At 48.2% G+C, this 19,744-nt stretch overlaps 1 protein-coding gene across 14 annotated transcripts in view; it reads left to right on the top strand.

Annotated features, from left to right (window-relative positions):
• Positions 1–19,744, top strand: part of lrrfip1a (leucine rich repeat (in FLII) interacting protein 1a) — a 45,049-nt gene that overhangs the window by 23,306 nt on the left and 1,999 nt on the right. For 3 of the 14 annotated variants that reach the window (XM_062456411.1, XM_062456410.1, XM_062456409.1), the window contains 9 exons: positions 12,113–12,139; positions 12,242–12,367; positions 12,634–12,705; positions 13,294–13,464; positions 13,588–13,680; positions 13,857–13,949; positions 14,176–14,268; positions 14,530–14,671; positions 15,401–18,706. In XM_062456411.1, the coding sequence (XP_062312395.1) occupies positions 12,113–12,139; positions 12,242–12,367; positions 12,634–12,705; positions 13,294–13,464; positions 13,588–13,680; positions 13,857–13,949; positions 14,176–14,268; positions 14,530–14,671; positions 15,401–18,069 (3,486 nt within the window). In that variant the 3' untranslated portion in view covers positions 18,070–18,706. Of the gene's footprint in view, positions 1–7,710; positions 7,777–7,890; positions 7,933–8,273; positions 8,352–8,771; positions 8,832–9,049; positions 9,134–9,250; positions 9,296–9,883; positions 9,947–10,643; positions 10,716–11,099; positions 11,199–12,112; positions 12,140–12,241; positions 12,368–12,633; positions 12,706–13,293; positions 13,465–13,587; positions 13,681–13,856; positions 13,950–14,175; positions 14,269–14,529; positions 14,672–15,400; positions 18,707–19,438; positions 19,489–19,744 lie in introns of those variants that run through there. The other 11 variants (XM_062456405.1, XM_062456400.1, XM_062456412.1 and 8 more) reach the window with 10 other exon arrangements.

Here is a 19,744-nt window from a genome sequence, read left to right as displayed (position 1 = left end):
GAGCTTAGCATCTTCAAATAGGCAGTATGTGAGGGAGCTTAGCATCTTCAAATAGGCAGTATGTGAGGGAGCTTAGCATCTTCAAATAGGCAGTATGTGAGGGAGCTTAGCATCTTCAAATAGGCAGTATGTGAGGGAGCTTAGCATCTTCAAATAGGCAGTATGTGAGGGAGCTTAGCATCTTCAAATAGGCAGTATGTGAGGGAGCTTAGCATCTTCAAATAGGCAGTATGTGAGGCAGCTTAGCATCTTCAAATAGGCAGTATGTGAGGGAGCTTAGCATCTTCAAATAGGCAGTATGTGAGGGAGCTTAGCATCTTCAAATAGGCAGTATGTGAGGGAGCTTAGCATCTTCAAATAGGCAGTATGTGAGGGAGCTTAGCATCTTCAAATAGGCAGTATGTGAGGGAGCTTAGCATCTTCAAATAGGCAGTATGTGAGGGAGCTTAGCATCTTCAAATAGGCAGTATGTGAGGAGCTTAGCATCTTCAAATAGGCAGTATGTGAGGGAGCTTAGCATCTTCAAATAGGCAGTATGTGAGGGAGCTTAGCATCTTCAAATAGGCAGTATGTGAGGGAGCTTAGCATCTTCAAATAGGCAGTATGTGAGGGAGCTTAGCATCTTCAAATAGGCAGTATGTGAGGGAGCTTAGCATCTTCAAATAGGCAGTATGTGAGGGAGCTTAGCATCTTCAAATAGGCAGTATGTGAGGGAGCTTAGCATCTTCAAATAGGCAGTATGTGAGGGAGCTTAGCATCTTCAAATAGGCAGTATGTGAGGGAGCTTAGCATCTTCAAATAGGCAGTATGTGAGGGAGCTTAGCATCTTCAAATAGGCAGTATGTGAGGGAGCTTAGCATCTTCAAATAGGCAGTATGTGAGGGAGCTTAGCATCTTCAAATAGGCAGTATGTGAGGGAGCTTAGCATCTTCAAATAGGCAGTATGTGAGGGAGCTAGGCAGTATGTGAGGGAGCTTAGCATCTTCAAATAGGCAGTATGTGAGGGAGCTTAGCATCTTCAAATAGGCAGTATGTGAGGGAGCTTAGCATCTTCAAATAGGCAGTATGTGAGGGAGCTTAGCATCTTCAAATAGGCAGTATGTGAGGGAGCTTAGCATCTTCAAATAGGCAGTATGTGAGGGAGCTTAGCATCTTCAAATAGGCAGTATGTGAGGGAGCTTAGCATCTTCAAATAGGCAGTATGTGAGGGAGCTTAGCATCTTCAAATAGGCAGTATGTGAGGGAGCTTAGCATCTTCAAATAGGCAGTATGTGAGGGAGCTTAGCATCTTCAAATAGGCAGTATGTGAGGGAGCTTAGCATCTTCAAATAGGCAGTATGTGAGGGAGCTTAGCATCTTCAAATAGGCAGTATGTGAGGGAGCTTAGCATCTTCAAATAGGCAGTATGTGAGGGAGCTTAGCATCTTCAAATAGGCAGTATGTGAGGGAGCTTAGCATCTTCAAATAGGCAGTATGTGAGGGAGCTTAGCATCTTCAAATAGGCAGTATGTGAGGGAGCTTAGCATCTTCAAATAGGCAGTATGTGAGGGAGCTTAGCATCTTCAAATAGGCAGTATGTGAGGGAGCTTAGCATCTTCAAATAGGCAGTATGTGAGGGAGCTTAGCATCTTCAAATAGGCAGTATGTGAGGGAGCTTAGCATCTTCAAATAGGCAGTATGTGAGGGAGCTTAGCATCTTCAAATAGGCAGTATGTGAGGGAGCTTAGCATCTTCAAATAGGCAGTATGTGAGGGAGCTTAGCATCTTCAAATAGGCAGTATGTGAGGGAGCTTAGCATCTTCAAATAGGCAGTATGTGAGGGAGCTTAGCATCTTCAAATAGGCAGTATGTGAGGGAGCTTAGCATCTTCAAATAGGCAGTATGTGAGGGAGCTTAGCATCTTCAAATAGGCAGTATGTGAGGGAGCTTAGCATCTTCAAATAGGCAGTATGTGAGGGAGCTTAGCATCTTCAAATAGGCAGTATGTGAGGGAGCTTAGCATCTTCAAATAGGCAGTATGTGAGGGAGCTTAGCATCTTCAAATAGGCAGTATGTGAGGGAGCTTAGCATCTTCAAATAGGCAGTATGTGAGGGAGCTTAGCATCTTCAAATAGGCAGTATGTGAGGGAGCTTAGCATCTTCAAATAGGCAGTATGTGAGGCAGCTTAGCATCTTCAAATAGGCAGTATGTGAGGGAGCTTAGCATCTTCAAATAGGCAGTATGTGAGGGAGCTTAGCATCTTCAAATAGGCAGTATGTGAGGGAGCTTAGCATCTTCAAATAGGCAGTATGTGAGGGAGCTTAGCATCTTCAAATAGGCAGTATGTGAGGGAGCTTAGCATCTTCAAATAGGCAGTATGTGAGGGAGCTTAGCATCTTCAAATAGGCAGTATGTGAGGGAGCTTAGCATCTTCAAATAGGCAGTATGTGAGGGAGCTTAGCATCTTCAAATAGGCAGTATGTGAGGGAGCTTAGCATCTTCAAATAGGCAGTATGTGAGGGAGCTTAGCATCTTCAAATAGGCAGTATGTGAGGGAGCTTAGCATCTTCAAATAGGCAGTATGTGAGGGAGCTTAGCATCTTCAAATAGGCAGTATGTGAGGGAGCTTAGCATCTTCAAATAGGCAGTATGTGAGGGAGCTTAGCATCTTCAAATAGGCAGTATGTGAGGGAGCTTAGCATCTTCAAATAGGCAGTATGTGAGGGAGCTTAGCATCTTCAAATAGGCAGTATGTGAGGCAGCTTAGCATCTTCAAATAGGCAGTATGTGAGGGAGCTTAGCATCTTCAAATAGGCAGTATGTGAGGGAGCTTAGCATCTTCAAATAGGCAGTATGTGAGGGAGCTTAGCATCTTCAAATAGGCAGTATGTGAGGGAGCTTAGCATCTTCAAATAGGCAGTATGTGAGGGAGCTTAGCATCTTCAAATAGGCAGTATGTGAGGGAGCTTAGCATCTTCAAATAGGCAGTATGTGAGGGAGCTTAGCATCTTCAAATAGGCAGTATGTGAGGCAGCTTAGCATCTTCAAATAGGCAGTATGTGAGGGAGCTTAGCATCTTCAAATAGGCAGTATGTGAGGGAGCTTAGCATCTTCAAATAGGCAGTATGTGAGGGAGCTTAGCATCTTCAAATAGGCAGTATGTGAGGGAGCTTAGCATCTTCAAATAGGCAGTATGTGAGGGAGCTTAGCATCTTCAAATAGGCAGTATGTGAGGGAGCTTAGCATCTTCAAATAGGCAGTATGTGAGGCAGCTTAGCATCTTCAAATAGGCAGTATGTGAGGGAGCTTAGCATCTTCAAATAGGCAGTATGTGAGGGAGCTTAGCATCTTCAAATAGGCAGTATGTGAGGGAGCTTAGCATCTTCAAATAGGCAGTATGTGAGGGAGCTTAGCATCTTCAAATAGGCAGTATGTGAGGGAGCTTAGCATCTTCAAATAGGCAGTATGTGAGGGAGCTTAGCATCTTCAAATAGGCAGTATGTGAGGGAGCTTAGCATCTTCAAATAGGCAGTATGTGAGGGAGCTTAGCATCTTCAAATAGGCAGTATGTGAGGGAGCTTAGCATCTTCAAATAGGCAGTATGTGAGGGAGCTTAGCATCTTCAAATAGGCAGTATGTGAGGGAGCTTAGCATCTTCAAATAGGCAGTATGTGAGGGAGCTTAGCATCTTCAAATAGGCAGTATGTGAGGGAGCTTAGCATCTTCAAATAGGCAGTATGTGAGGGAGCTTAGCATCTTCAAATAGGCAGTATGTGAGGGAGCTTAGCATCTTCAAATAGGCAGTATGTGAGGGAGCTTAGCATCTTCAAATAGGCAGTATGTGAGGGAGCTTAGCATCTTCAAATAGGCAGTATGTGAGGGAGCTTAGCATCTTCAAATAGGCAGTATGTGAGGGAGCTTAGCATCTTCAAATAGGCAGTATGTGAGGGAGCTTAGCATCTTCAAATAGGCAGTATGTGAGGGAGCTTAGCATCTTCAAATAGGCAGTATGTGAGGGAGCTTAGCATCTTCAAATAGGCAGTATGTGAGGGAGCTTAGCATCTTCAAATAGGCAGTATGTGAGGGAGCTTAGCATCTTCAAATAGGCAGTATGTGAGGGAGCTTAGCATCTTCAAATAGGCAGTATGTGAGGGAGCTTAGCATCTTCAAATAGGCAGTATGTGAGGGAGCTTAGCATCTTCAAATAGGCAGTATGTGAGGGAGCTTAGCATCTTCAAATAGGCAGTATGTGAGGGAGCTTAGCATCTTCAAATAGGCAGTATGTGAGGGAGCTTAGCATCTTCAAATAGGCAGTATGTGAGGGAGCTTAGCATCTTCAAATAGGCAGTATGTGAGGGAGCTTAGCATCTTCAAATAGGCAGTATGTGAGGGAGCTTAGCATCTTCAAATAGGCAGTATGTGAGGGAGCTTAGCATCTTCAAATAGGCAGTATGTGAGGGAGCTTAGCATCTTCAAATAGGCAGTATGTGAGGGAGCTTAGCATCTTCAAATAGGCAGTATGTGAGGGAGCTTAGCATCTTCAAATAGGCAGTATGTGAGGGAGCTTAGCATCTTCAAATAGGCAGTATGTGAGGGAGCTTAGCATCTTCAAATAGGCAGTATGTGAGGGAGCTTAGCATCTTCAAATAGGCAGTATGTGAGGGAGCTTAGCATCTTCAAATAGGCAGTATGTGAGGGAGCTTAGCATCTTCAAATAGGCAGTATGTGAGGGAGCTTAGCATCTTCAAATAGGCAGTATGTGAGGGAGCTTAGCATCTTCAAATAGGCAGTATGTGAGGGAGCTTAGCATCTTCAAATAGGCAGTATGTGAGGGAGCTTAGCATCTTCAAATAGGCAGTATGTGAGGGAGCTTAGCATCTTCAAATAGGCAGTATGTGAGGGAGCTTAGCATCTTCAAATAGGCAGTATGTGAGGGAGCTTAGCATCTTCAAATAGGCAGTATGTGAGGGAGCTTAGCATCTTCAAATAGGCAGTATGTGAGGGAGCTTAGCATCTTCAAATAGGCAGTATGTGAGGCAGCTTAGCATCTTCAAATAGGCAGTATGTGAGGGAGCTTAGCATCTTCAAATAGGCAGTATGTGAGGGAGCTTAGCATCTTCAAATAGGCAGTATGTGAGGGAGCTTAGCATCTTCAAATAGGCAGTATGTGAGGGAGCTTAGCATCTTCAAATAGGCAGTATGTGAGGGAGCTTAGCATCTTCAAATAGGCAGTATGTGAGGGAGCTTAGCATCTTCAAATAGGCAGTATGTGAGGGAGCTTAGCATCTTCAAATAGGCAGTATGTGAGGGAGCTTAGCATCTTCAAATAGGCAGTATGTGAGGGAGCTTAGCATCTTCAAATAGGCAGTATGTGAGGGAGCTTAGCATCTTCAAATAGGCAGTATGTGAGGGAGCTTAGCATCTTCAAATAGGCAGTATGTGAGGGAGCTTAGCATCTTCAAATAGGCAGTATGTGAGGGAGCTTAGCATCTTCAAATAGGCAGTATGTGAGGGAGCTTAGCATCTTCAAATAGGCAGTATGTGAGGGCAGCTTAGCATCTTCAAATAGGCAGTATGTGAGGGAGCTTAGCATCTTCAAATAGGCAGTATGTGAGGGAGCTTAGCATCTTCAAATAGGCAGTATGTGAGGGAGCTTAGCATCTTCAAATAGGCAGTATGTGAGGCAGCTTAGCATCTTCAAATAGGCAGTATGTGAGGGAGCTTAGCATCTTCAAATAGGCAGTATGTGAGGGAGCTTAGCATCTTCAAATAGGCAGTATGTGAGGGAGCTTAGCATCTTCAAATAGGCAGTATGTGAGGGAGCTTAGCATCTTCAAATAGGCAGTATGTGAGGGAGCTTAGCATCTTCAAATAGGCAGTATGTGAGGGAGCTTAGCATCTTCAAATAGGCAGTATGTGAGGGAGCTTAGCATCTTCAAATAGGCAGTATGTGAGGGAGCTTAGCATCTTCAAATAGGCAGTATGTGAGGCAGCTTAGCATCTTCAAATAGGCAGTATGTGAGGCAGCTTAGCATCTTCAAATAGGCAGTATGTGAGGGAGCTTAGCATCTTCAAATAGGCAGTATGTGAGGGAGCTTAGCATCTTCAAATAGGCAGTATGTGAGGGAGCTTAGCATCTTCAAATAGGCAGTATGTGAGGGAGCTTAGCATCTTCAAATAGGCAGTATGTGAGGGAGCTTAGCATCTTCAAATAGGCAGTATGTGAGGGAGCTTAGCATCTTCAAATAGGCAGTATGTGAGGGAGCTTAGCATCTTCAAATAGGCAGTATGTGAGGGAGCTTAGCATCTTCAAATAGGCAGTATGTGAGGGAGCTTAGCATCTTCAAATAGGCAGTATGTGAGGGAGCTTAGCATCTTCAAATAGGCAGTATGTGAGGGAGCTTAGCATCTTCAAATAGGCAGTATGTGAGGGAGCTTAGCATCTTCAAATAGGCAGTATGTGAGGGAGCTTAGCATCTTCAAATAGGCAGTATGTGAGGGAGCTTAGCATCTTCAAATAGGCAGTATGTGAGGGAGCTTAGCATCTTCAAATAGGCAGTATGTGAGGGAGCTTAGCATCTTCAAATAGGCAGTATGTGAGGGAGCTTAGCATCTTCAAATAGGCAGTATGTGAGGGAGCTTAGCATCTTCAAATAGGCAGTATGTGAGGGAGCTTAGCATCTTCAAATAGGCAGTATGTGAGGGAGCTTAGCATCTTCAAATAGGCAGTATGTGAGGGAGCTTAGCATCTTCAAATAGGCAGTATGTGAGGGAGCTTAGCATCTTCAAATAGGCAGTATGTGAGGGAGCTTAGCAACTTCCTGGGTGTGACCAGGTTTCCTCCCTCAGAGCAGAACTAGGGTTGTTTATGTGGGTACCTTGTGCTGATGTGGTAGATGGATGGACTGTTCTTGACTTGACTTGACTTGCCTGGCTAACATAAGTGCCAACCATCTAGTGCCAAAGCAAACACAAGCTCAGCTCTTTATAGTCGTCTCCTGTGATTTTAAGCTTAAAGAAATGTTGTCTGTTCAAATAGAAAGCAGAAATTACTGTGATTTGTAATCACTGGAAAATAGTGGCGCATGAAGGGAACGATTAAGGTTTGACGCAAACCGTCCAGCCAGCCCATAATTGGGAGAGCCTTCGGTTTACAACTGAAAAAGGATCGTTCTGAGGTAGTAGTTGTTGTTCTGTACGTACAGTTTGTCCTGACCAGAGAGTGTTGTGTGGTGAATGTCTGACTGTGCGTGTGCTAACCAGGTCAGTAACAGGTGTGTGTGTGTGTGTGTGTTGTACTTAGTGTTATCTTTAACATGCTAGCAGGCATAGGGGCAAGAGGGGGCTGTAGGTACAGCTGCTAGCTGCATGTGGTTTGGATCACCCACCAATCTCTCTGGTGAAGACTGGCAAACATCTTTATTCTGCTGTCCTCCAACCTTCTCCACCTCCCCTCCTCCTGTCCTCCCCTCTTCTCCTCCTCCCCTCTTCCCCTCCTCCTGTCCTCCCCTCTTCTCCCCTCCTCCCTCCTCCTCCTGTCCTCTCCTCCTCCTCCCCCCCTCCCTCCTCCTCCTGTCCTCCCCTCTTCTCCCCTCCTCCCTCCTCCTCCTGTCCTCCCCTCTTCTCCCCTCCTCCCTCCTCCTCCTGTCCTCTCCTCCTCCCCTATTCTCCTCCTCCCTCCTCCTCCTGTCCTCCTCTCTTCTCCCCGTCCTCCCTCCTCCTCCTTCTAGGGCTCCTCCTCGTATTCTCAGAAGAAGTCAAAGAAGAAGAAGAAACACAAACACAAAGACAAAGATGTATGTAAACAGAGGAAGGGATGTTTCAAAGTGCGCTCTCACAGAACCCCCGCCCCCCCACACCCACACAACACTACCTTTCACTGATTCGTGCTTGTTCTCTGACCCTCACAGAGCAACGGCTATGACGATGGTTACAGTGCCGTATCCAGCAGGGTCAGTAGTGTGTCTGCTGTGTGGACGTGCTCTGTCTCGCAGCGTGTCCTTGCTGTATGGAGTCTCACATGGTCGTTATTTTCAGTGCGGGTCTCGCCTGCATCTGCAGATCAGTTTGGATGGTGTGACGTAGTGGAGATGCATATCTGTTCATCCCTGTCCTCATCATCTCTCCTCATCCTCTCCTCATCCTCTGGCCTCCTCTCTCCTCATCCTCTCTCTCCTCATCCTCTCTCTCCTCATCCTCTCTCTCCTCATCCTCTGGCCTCCTCTCTCCTCATCCTCTCACTCCTCATCCTCTCTCCTCATCCTCTCCTTCCCTCTCCTCCTCTGGTGACCAGAGCTCCAGACTCAGTGATGACAGCAGGATGTCTCGTGACGACACTAGGGTGACTCGCTCATCCAAACTAGACTTGACGGTGGGTGCTATGACAACCCCTCTCCCCTTCCTCCCTCTTGTTGATGTCCCCCTCCCTCCTATCCTGGTGGCAGGGGCATGTCTGTGGTGGTGTGTGAGTTGAGACAGAGGGCTGTGTGGGGTCCTGCCAGCGTGTTGTCCTCCTGGGAGTGTGATCTTCCTGTCCTTCCACGTGTGTGTGTGTCTCCTCTCTTTATCTCTCTTCCTCCTCACCGTTTTACTCACTCTCCCTCTTCTCCTCTTCTTGCACTGCTGCCTTCCTTCTCTCCTTCTATCCTCCCCCTCCTCCTCTCCCTCCTCCTCTCCCTCCTTCTCTCCTTCTATCCTCCCCCTCCTCCTCTCCCTCCTTCTCTCCTTCTATCCTCTCCCTCCTTCTCTTCCTCTCCCTCCTCCTCTCCCTCCTTCTCTCCGTCCCTCTCAGAGCTCCAGACTCAGTGATGACAGCAGGTTGTCTCGCTCCTCCAGACTGGACCTCCAGCCGGTGGGTGACTGATGCTGTTACTGGCTCTGTTCCAGTTCACTTTATTTCCTGCCACTCTGTTGATCACTCACTGGCTCTGTTACTTTCTCAACAAGCCTCCCTCCCTCCTCCCTCTTCCCTCCCTCCTCTTCTCTCCTCCCTCCTCATCTTCCCTCCCCCCTCTTCCTTCCCCCCTCTTCTCTCCCCCCTCCTCCTTCCTCCTCCTGTTCTTATCGCAGGCAGCCTATGCTTCCTCTGACTTATACAGCAGCAATGGCCTGTCTTCCTCTAGACAGCAAGGCTCTGCTTACAATGGCTACCAGGTCTGTACACACACACACACACACAACATTTAAACTGGATAACCTGATTCAGATGCTGGTTATGGTTTTCTGTCCTCAATGCGACACACTGTGTCGTTTTTGACCCACCTACTGTAGTACTCCGGTCTCCTCAGTCAGATCTCCTACCAGCGGAAACACAGGGTTGGTGTTCCTCACCAGCCTGCCCTCTGGCCCTGCCCTCTCTCACCCTGCCCTGTGGCCCTGCCCTCTCTCACCCTGCCCTCTGGCCCTGCCCTCTCTCACCCTGCCCTGTGGCCCTGCCCTCTCTCACCCTGCCCTCTGGCCCTGCCCTCTCTCACCCTGCCCTGTGGCCCTGCCCTCTCTCCACCCCCACTGATTCATATCTGTGATGCACACTTGTTTTCCACGAATGGGACCTAGTCACCTGACAGTCACTTAGTTTGAGCCTTAAAGCCGACACTGAATGTTTTAATTTTCACTTGTTCCCCAGTTTGCACCAGTGCGTCCCCTAGTGACCTTGCAGTGCACACACCTTCGGTTGCTTAGATACACATCTCACCCTTCAGTAGCTTAGATACACATCTCACTCGTTTGAGCAGAAAGGCACAAGTAGGCCAATTACACGTTATCCTCACTGTGTGGACTGCTTGATTGGAGCATGTATCTAGAAGCAAAGAGTGGCCCTGTCCTCAAGTCAAATATACTGATTCATACTTCACTTATCTGGTGTGTGTGTGTGCGTGCGTGCGTGTGCGCGTGTGTCTGCAGGCCTCCTTGTACGAGGACAGCCTGTACAGTGTGTCTCGGCGGGTCACTGGCTCCAACTCTCGCGTAAGACTTTCACAGCATCGAAACTGTGTGTGTGTGTGTGTGTGTGTGTGTGTGATGGTACACTAGACTCGAGTGTGCTCTGAAACGCATGAAGAGTTTCTCAAAATGCATCTTGAATGCCTCACTGATCGACTTTGTCATTAACCTCTGTTTCATGCCTCTCAGACGTGTGTGTGTGTGTGTGTGTGTGTGTGTGTGTGTGTGTGTGTGTGTGTGTGTGTGTGTGTGTGTGTGTGTGTGTGTGTGTGTGTGTGTGTGTGTGTGTGTGTGTGTGTGTGTGTGTGTGGTATATAGTCTGAAGATCTTACAGCAACATAACTGAGGCGTGGATCTCTCTCATGCTCCCTAGCGCCTTTTACACATTTTGCAGTGCGTGTTCTTGACCATACTTGTCTTCTAGATGTTTCTGGGGGTTGTCTAATGACAGTCTGCGTCTGTGGTGTGTGATGATCTTCCCTTCTCAGTAGCATGGTACCAAGCATGGCTGCTGTACGTGCTACTGAACACACAAACACCCTTCAGCATCATTAACTCTGGTCCTGACGCCTGGGAACTCTCATAGCAAGACCCAATTCCCTTTTCCCCTGCCCCATTTCCTGTTGCCTGCTGTGCATGAGTGTGTGTGTGAGACATTGCTTACGACAGGACTTGTGTCACTGAGTGTAGCTGATCGAGTGTGTGTGTGTGTCCTCTCCAGCCCTCAGAGTACAGTAGCTATCGAGGCTCCAGGGCTTCCTCCAGGGCCAGCTCTGCCCGTGCCAGCCCAGTGGTGAGCTCCCCTCCCCAGTCACACACCTCCACCCTGGTCCCTATCAAGCATGTCTGGGGGGTTAGATCTGTCTGGGATTTCACAAGGCTTTAGGAAGTGTATAATAAGTGTTATCAATAGCAGAATACTTAAAAGGATGATATCCCTTGAAAACCACTTGATCAGAACACAATACATTCAGGACAATACAGGACAGGCACCTTATTATATATACACACACATTATTTATATATATATATACACACACACACACACTGTCCCAGCCCCATGTGACAACAACCCTGCGTCGGCATGTGAGGTCGTTCTGGGAGCTGGTCAGTAGAAGTGCTGACGCAGCTCTCCTAAATGTTTCTTTTCCATCGGCGCCCCCTGGCGGCGGTGCAGGAGGACGGCAGCTCTGTGGCCAGCTTCCTGCGCAGCGCGGCCCCGGGGGGCGTCCTGCCAAGAGACCTGGACCAGCTGTCCATCCCCAGCCTGTCAGACGTGAGTGGCCGGGTCACGCTGAAGAGAGTCCGGCCCGACGTCAAAACCGTTAACGCGCTAGCGGAATACTGTCCACTTTTGTGATATGTAAAAAAAATGAAAAAATACTGTCTGCTTTGCTTTTCCCGTCAGTTAAAAGCTACAAGGTGGTACCTTTTTAACGGAAGAAGAACAGTATTTAGCTGATTTTAACCGACTGGGAAAGGACTGTTATCTTAAGGATGTCAGGTCGGCATAGCGACGGATGTGTCTTGGCATTCTAAAGCAGTTATGACGTCAGGCCGGAAACTTTTGGGCAGCCGGGTGCTTTTGGCACGACAGCACCAGTATGGCTGCCTGGTCTGAGCTGTGGATCTTGGTGTCCTCCCCTCCTCTGCCCCTCTGGGAATCAGCGCTCCCGTTTCCCCCAGAAGGGGGAGTGTGATGGCCTGCTAAGCCTTCTGTTTGTCTGGTTGTGCTCCCAGGACATGTGTAATAAGTGTGAATTGGACTTTGAGAAGGGTAGGGTAACTGAGTTTAACTTTAGAGGCTGTGTAGAGATAATCCAGTCCTTAGTCAAATGGTATGGAATTAGTGGATGATTTGTGGGCATGATGTATAATATGTCAAACTAACTACAGCTTAGATGACTACTGACATTGTCTGTGATCCTGTCAAACACATGCTGGTGCTCTGGTCCAGCAGCAGGTTTGTGTGTGTTGTACCAGCGTTGACTGCTGGGATCACTGGACTGGGCGTGTCTTCCATCACCCCACCTCACAGCAGGGTTGTGATAGGATGGCATTGTGAGGGTGTGATAAGTAGACGTGACTACTAACTCCTGACCCTTCCTTTCAAAGCCCTGTAGTCCTTCTCCTTGTGACTGACGTCACCATGCCGACCATGTTCTAACTCTGCTTCCTTCTTCCTTACAGAGCGAGGATCGAGATTACCTGGAAAAGGTACGTGGTGATTTCTGCAGAGAAACCTGCGAGTCGCCAGGCTACGTTCTGAGACGTTGTACGAGCCCTTCTCCTGATAACCAATCAGCTTCTCCTCTGCAGGGTTCTCGAGCAGCTTCCGTCCTATCGGCAGCGACCCTCGCCTCGCTCGGCGGGACTTCCTCCCGGAGAGGAAGTGGTGAAATATCCATTGCTGCTGACACCGAGGTCTCCATAAGAGAGATCAAGGTGAGGCTCCAGGAGCCGTTCTCCTCCCTCCCTCTCTCCCTCCCTCCCTCCCTCCCTCCCTACCACTCTCCCTCCCTCCCTACCCCTCCCTCCCTGCCTCCCTACCCCTCCCCCTCTCCCCGGCTCTCCACACCTGTCTGTTACCATCAACACTGCCGCGCTCCTCCTCCTGTACCTGTCATGTTGCTCGAGGTTTCCCTCCAGCTGTGCCCACTGCCGCTGCACATGTCTCTGTCGCCTCACCCTTCACACGCTCTGTACCCCAGGAGATTCATGAGCTGAAGGATCAGATACAGGATGTGGAATCCAAGTACATGCAGAACCTCAAAGAAGTCAAGGTACAACAGCCAAGCTGCCCCCAAACCACGCCGTCACAAACTAAGGCTCTGACAGCAACCAGTGTTTCAAAATCCCTGTGTGGTGTGGTAGTATGCTGTAGATGCTCATCCAGTTTGATCATGAATAATCATATCATTGAGTCGGGCTGATGGTGTTTATTACAGTTTTAGACTAGTTTTAGTTTTAGTCCCCCCCTTTGCAATGACTCCTTCCAGCTACTAACTAGGTAGGACTACTGAATGTGTCTTTCCTGAACAATACACCGTAGCTTAGCTTTACTAAACCTGCATGCCGATCTTTCAGGCATGGATGATCTTCATTTGAATGCTGTCGTGAACCACTCCTCCACACTATCACAGTACATCCTTGCTCTTCATCCTCAATACCTTAAACCTACAAGTCAAAGCCCTTGTGTAGAATGTGATTTATCCTCCATTCTTTTAGATGTTTGTACGTTATCTATCTGTGAAACCTTTCGATGTGTTTGTGTACGAAAGGAGTTAGGTCTGTGAGTGTGTGTATGTCTGTGGGCCCATGCACCTGTGCTTGCTTGTACTCATCCAACATGCCTCCCCCACCTCCCCCAGGACGCCCTGGTGGAGGTAGAGGAGAAGTACCGTAAAGCCATGGTGTCCAACGCCCAGCTGGACAATGAGAAGAACAACCTGATGTACCAGGTGGACACGCTGAAGGACTCGCTCATGGAGCTGGAGGAGCTGCTGGCTGAGTCACGTCGGGAGTACGAGGAGAAGGTCAAGGTAGGGAGCGCTCGGACAGCGCCTGGACTGTGGAGGATAACTTCAGTTTTTTTCTTGTTTCTAGAGAAAGCCTGTGTTTATTTCTGTCTCATTGTGTCCGTGCCCCCCCCCCCCCCCCCCCAGGAGCACGAGAGGGAGAAGCATGCTCACGCCGTGCTGCAGTTCCAGTTCAACGAGCTGAAGGAGACGCTGAAACAAAGCGAGGAGATGCTGACTGTGAGTACGACGGCAGCTGAGAACCACACCTACGGACACCCCACTCCGTCAACCAGGACCAACTCTTGAGTCCGAGCTTGTTTTCAAACATTCCTGTCCTCTCGCATGCCGTTTCTTCTACATCTCTCTCTCTCTCACACGCTTTCTCCTCCTTCCTGTTCTCCGCTGGCGTTCAGGAGATCCGTCAGCTGCGAATGAAGCAGGATGGTTTAAACAGAGAGATCTCTGACCTCCAGGAGACAGTGGAGTGGAAGGATAAAAAGATCGGGGTAGGCCCTGTGAATGCTAACCCATTAGCTTGTTGGTATGAACACGATTGAGAGAATACAGCCACGCCTAGTTCCAGCAGGCCTCACACCTGCTCCTGCATCACAGTGAGGATCTCTGCTGTTGTTTGTTTCTGTGCACCTCATTCCTCCCTCTTCCTCCTGTTCCTCCTCTTCCTCCTGTTCCTCCTCTGCTTCCTCCTCCCTGCCTGCGGGGGGTGCCGTTCAGGCCCTAGAGCGGCAGAAGGAATATTCAGACGCGATCCGAAACGAGCGAGATGAGCTCAGGGATGAGGTGGTCCAGCTGAAGGACATTCTAAAGGTACTGAGGTAGCCTAGCCTAGCCTAGCGAGGCCTAGCCTAGCAGTGTGGTGGTGTGCGCCGTAGAAATCGTCATCTTCACAGATGTTTCGCCTGTTCAGAATTGTAATTTACCATTCAGCAGGGCCCTTGTCTCCACGGCGACGCGCAGAGGAGTAGAGCCCCGTGACCTCGTAATCCACAGTCGTTTTAACGTTGGCTCTGTTTACCAAAGAAGGATCTAGAAGGCTGTCATCACAATGTGTGTGCGTGTGTGTCTTAGAAACATGGGATTGTGCTGGGACCCGACCTGACCACCAATGGAGAGAGTGTGGAGGCAGCGAGCGAGGGCTCGCAGGGTGTGGACCCAGCCTCTCGCCTGGCCCAGGACCCCCACACCCCCTCGGAGGGGAACAGCGTGCTGGGTAAGCCCACTCCGAACGCCACGACTGCCTGTCGGAATCACCTCCGCAGCTTTGCACGCCTGCAGCTGTGCACGCCTGCAGCTGTGCACGCCTGCAGCTGTGCACGCCTGCAGCTGTGCATGCCTGCAGCTTGGCATTTCACTCTGCTACTAACACTCTCACTGCTCGTGTTCATCCTCACTCGCTCCCCGTCGAACCGATCAACCCGTCACTCAGTCATGGTTTAATACACGTCACATACTGGAGATGCTGATTCAAGTGTGGGGATTTTAGTTGTACAGTCCGTTCCTGTGGTTGATATTGTTGTCAGAGTTCAGGTAATTATCATGTTATTTCACATCCTTTGCACTTAAATACTGCAAGTAGTGTTCCAGGCAAGGTTTCAGCCTTGTTCCTGATTCATTCAGATAACAATAATTCAATCATTTTTTATCTCAGTTACCTGTGATTTGTCTTGAACTTCTCTTTGTCTTATGGCAATGCTGAACACGTCATGAGGTTAAAGGTCGCAGCTCGCTCGCAGGATCTTCTGTGCTCTCCTGGTGATTCTGGGATCAAGATCTCTTTCTGGTGCTATCCTCCTCTATCTTCTCTTCCCCCTCTTATCGGCCAATCAAGTCTTTTTAATATGCTTTCGCGCTATGATGGCCAAGCTTCTTATGACAATAAACATGAAAGATACCTGCGATCCCACACCAGCCCTTACCCTTTGGCCTCTACCACTCCCAGGGAAAGCTCGGGAGATGCAGTTGGCAGGTAGAGGAGATAAGGAGGTGGATCCACCAGGGTCCAGGCAGCGAGAAGAGAAGCAGGAAGAGGGGGAAGAGGAGGTTCTGACCCCCCCTGACCCCCGGGGCCTGGGAGCTGATCCCAGGACTGAAACAGCCGTAGAGAAACAGCAGGGTTTCCTCTCACGAGATTGTGAAGCTGCAGATGACCTCAACAAAGACGGTCGTAATGATTTTGCAGTTGCAGATGTGAAAAGGTCCGGCTCCATTGAGGAACAGGTGATTCTGACAGATCCTGAGCACAGTTTAGAAGTAGAGGAAACAGAAAACAGACTCGCAGGCGTAGAGAGGGGTGACGCAGGGGAGATTAAGGGGAGTGATGGGGAAGATGACCCTAAGAAGGTCAAAGTGCATCATTTAGAGAGTCAGCCAGTCAGCCAAAGTGTTAACGGTTCAACAGAAACCTCCTCAGAGAAGCCCCCTGCAGTTGAGGACAAAACAAATATAAAAGCATCAAACAATCCAGGAAATGACCTTGATGGATCGGGTCAGAGGCAGGTCCAATCAGACGCTGGGTCTCCAGAGGAGGTGGAGAAAGCAGAGGTGGAGGTCCCGGAGGAACCAGACGTGACCTCCAGTCAGCCTCAACCCCAGGGCGGGAACGCCTCAGGCAGGAAGAAGAAGAAAAAGAAGAAGAACAAGAAGAAAAGGGGAGAGTCTCAGAACGATGAAAAGCCGGGGGGCGACGCGAAGACCGGCGGAAAGAACACGAAAGAGAACGAAGACTCGGGTAGCAGAGAGAAGCCGTCTGAAATGGTTGAACCCCAACAGGCTTCCACTGTAATTCCAAATGAATCTCAGATTGACCAAGAAAACGGTCAGAAAACAGTTTTGGAAGCCACGCAAAATCCCACACTGGACCCAGAGAAGCCGGATGCAGGAACAAAGGCATCATTCTCTGAGTCAAACTGCAGTATTTCTACTATGAGTTGTGTTGCCGAGTGTACACCAAACACTGATCCTAAAGTGGAACCAGAACTCACAACCAACAAGGAAGAGATTATAATCCAGACAGCATTGCCAGCAACCACTGATATTTTAATAGAACAATCAGAACCCACATCTCAGGTTATGAACGAAGCAAATGAGTCAAAACACCCAGACAGTATCAGTGCTCTCGGAGACAAATGTGAGTTGATCACTGCCAAAACTGAAAACAAGGAGGTGGAATTTGAGTCCCCAATCGAAACTGACATCCATACAGAGAAGCCCAAACACACAAGCAGCCATGATGAAGTTGTAAATGATCCAGAGACGTCCACTGACTCCAGATGTCAGTCGGACTTTCAGCCGTCCGCAAATGCTGTTTCAGCAGGTGTCAAAGAAGACGATGTTTCGAGGGTCTCCGATGCTGACCCCACAGAGACGATGTTTCAAACTTTCGAAGAGGAATCAGGAACTGACTTTCAAACATCTCCTAAACTCAGACCAGAGCTGGATCAGATAACACTGGAAGCCCCAAGTGATGAGGATGGTCTCGTTAGCCCAGACCATTTCAGTGCTAAAGCAACACTAGTCTTGGAGAGGCTTCCCCAGGAGGAACCAGACGGGAGCGACAGGGACTCTGAAAATGCCCCCGAACGTGACAACACAGTCCAAGCAGAGGCAGAGAAGGGCCACAGCTCAGATAACAAGACATCTCTGGATGGCAGCTGCCTCAATGAGACCGTGAGCGAGTCTGAGGTATCGGGTGATGTATCTGGTGTGGTGTTGAACCCCCAGCTACTGAAGGAGATGTGTGTCGCTGCCGGGGAACACGCCACCACACAGAGCAGCTCAGGAGGGTTGGAGGGTTCTGCCACTCCAAGCGCCAACGACGAGAAGGATGAGACACGTTTGGGTTTATCCTCGAGCGAAGACCAAGAGGATTCCAGGAAGGACGTGCGAGAGGACGACGAGCTGATTAGACCCCCCATGCTGGAGAGCGAGGAAGAGGAGGAGGAGAATATGAAAGGGCAATCATTTGACTTCGACGACTTGGATTTGGAGATTTCGGCAGACGACAAATCTGAAACTCACCAAACAAATGTACACACGGAGAAGGTGGTCACGTCAGAGGAGGTTGGCGGTTGTAACATGGAGCAAAGCCAAAGTAAAGCTGTTAGTGAAGAGTCAGACACAATGCCACAGCTTCTAACTCAGGAAGATCCTGACTCTTGTCTGAGACGCAATAAAGGGGAGCCTGAGGACCAGTCAACAGGACAGAGAGATACTGTAGTGGAAGAGCAGGAGGCCAGTGGGCCAGAAGAACACCCAAGCTCAAAGCAAGAAGCCCATAGCCCAGAGGTAGAGATCCAGGAACAGCTAGCGGCTTTCCCAGAAGAAGTGAGAGAGGTGAATGAACAGGGGAGCATTCCGGAGGAGAGAGCAGGATTGATCATCGGACAACAGGACGGTGCACAAAGTGGAGGGGTGCAGAATGATGAGCATGCTGTTTTGGTGGAGGAAGGGGTGGAAGCTATCGATGATGGGCTGCAGGCTGAGAGGTTAGGTATCCAGAACATAGCGGAGCCAGTCGTACAGAACTATGAGCCTTCTAGGAAAGGATCTAAAAGCAGCAGCAGCAAGAAGGGGAAAGGAAAGGGGAAAGAGGACTGTAAGATGTCCTAGTCATAGGACCCAGATACATACCTTTTTTTTATACATGTAATTCCGGTTTTGGCTTCAAACAAAAAAATAATAATTGAGATCAGAACAGCTTCGAAGTGATTGTAAGGTCCAGACTTTTTGAGACAGTTAATCTCTAAATACGTGTCTGTAAAAGTTATGTCATGGATACTAAGATGATATTGTACTGGTTGCTTCAAAGAACATACTGTATTTATTTTGTGGAATTAGTGAGCATATTAGCTACCATATTTATCATGCTTCATGCATCAGTACGTATTGCACCATTTTGACTTCATACTCTTACAACACATAACTAATGGACTTTTTTTAACAAATGGTTGTGTATAACATCTAGGTAGAAGTATTAGATAAATCGCCAACAAGTCTAAAATCTTGCGGCTGACCACCCAGTTCCAGTTGTCAAAGAAAGCAGGTGATTGTTTACTGAGAAGTTCTTTTGTAATCCAGTGTTGTCAGAACACAGTAATTAGGCTTTTTATGAAAAGTAGTCCCTCGTCGCATTGGGGGAAAACGTCACAGGAAATTCACTTCAGCCAATTATGTATGTGTTGTATTTGTCTTATTGTTTTTGATTCTGTTTGATGCAACTAAATAAATATCAGGTTCTAAATGGGCAGTGCAACTATTCAATTCTATTATAATCCGTTCTATTCTAAAACTAGTCCATAAATATGTATAGTATAAATGTTCCATTGAATTAACTTTTTTGACGTAATTACATGTATTGACTTGAACAAAATAATTGTACCAGCTTTTAAAACCAAGGGAAACTCAAGCAGTATGATCTCTTGACATAATAACCACACATACAATACAATCTCCTCCATGTATTGTGCCGCATGCAGATTACGATCAGTATTTCCCCCTAGAGTCCTCCGCAGTGTGTGCATGCCGTCACCTTCACTCCCCACCTCCCCACCTCTCCCAATGTCCCCACCTCTCCCAATGGACACATTCACATTTAGTCATTTAGCAGACGCTCTTATCCAGAGCGACTTACAGTAAGTACAGGGACATTCCCCCCGAGGCAAGTAGGGTGAAGTGCCTTGCCCAAGGACACAACGTCATTCTGCACAGCCGGGAATCGAACTGGCAACCTTCTGATTACTAGCCCGCTTCCCCTACCGCTCAGCCACCTGACTCCCATTGCATGCACACTGCTCCCCCTGACCCCCCTCCTCCACCCGGCCTCTCCCAACCCTGGTATGTCGACATCGGTTTCTTAAGTCATGATATCGTTGCCAAATGAGTGTTGTGAAATAATGTGGTCTCAAACATGTTTTTAAAAACCCATAAACATGCAAAAATATGTTTTTTTTATTGTACATTGGAATACTTTTTCTTTCAGAAATACGCCTGAGGAAATTGGTGGATGAGCGTGAGAACTTAATAGGACAGGTGAGTCAGGCACCTCACCATTGTCCCAAAAGATGATTTGCATACTGTGCATCAGTAGCCAAAGTGCCCATTCATTTTGTGGGAAACCCTGGTAGCTTACTGGACAAAGCGTCCTGGGTTCGAATCCAGCCTTGGTCTTGTCTTCCCCTCCCTTACAGTCTTTCCTGTCACACTTTACATAAAAACGATCCAAGATATGTCTCTTCTAAATGCAGTTTGTGCACCCGTAGAGTGTTGGGGACTGACAGGTGTGGTG

The sequence above is a fragment of the Osmerus eperlanus genome, chromosome 3 (genome assembly GCF_963692335.1).
Source record: "Osmerus eperlanus chromosome 3, fOsmEpe2.1, whole genome shotgun sequence".
Taxonomy (NCBI): domain Eukaryota; kingdom Metazoa; phylum Chordata; class Actinopteri; order Osmeriformes; family Osmeridae; genus Osmerus; species Osmerus eperlanus.
The sequence above is the reverse complement of the archived record's forward strand: the minus strand, read 5'-3'. Positions and strand labels throughout refer to the sequence as shown.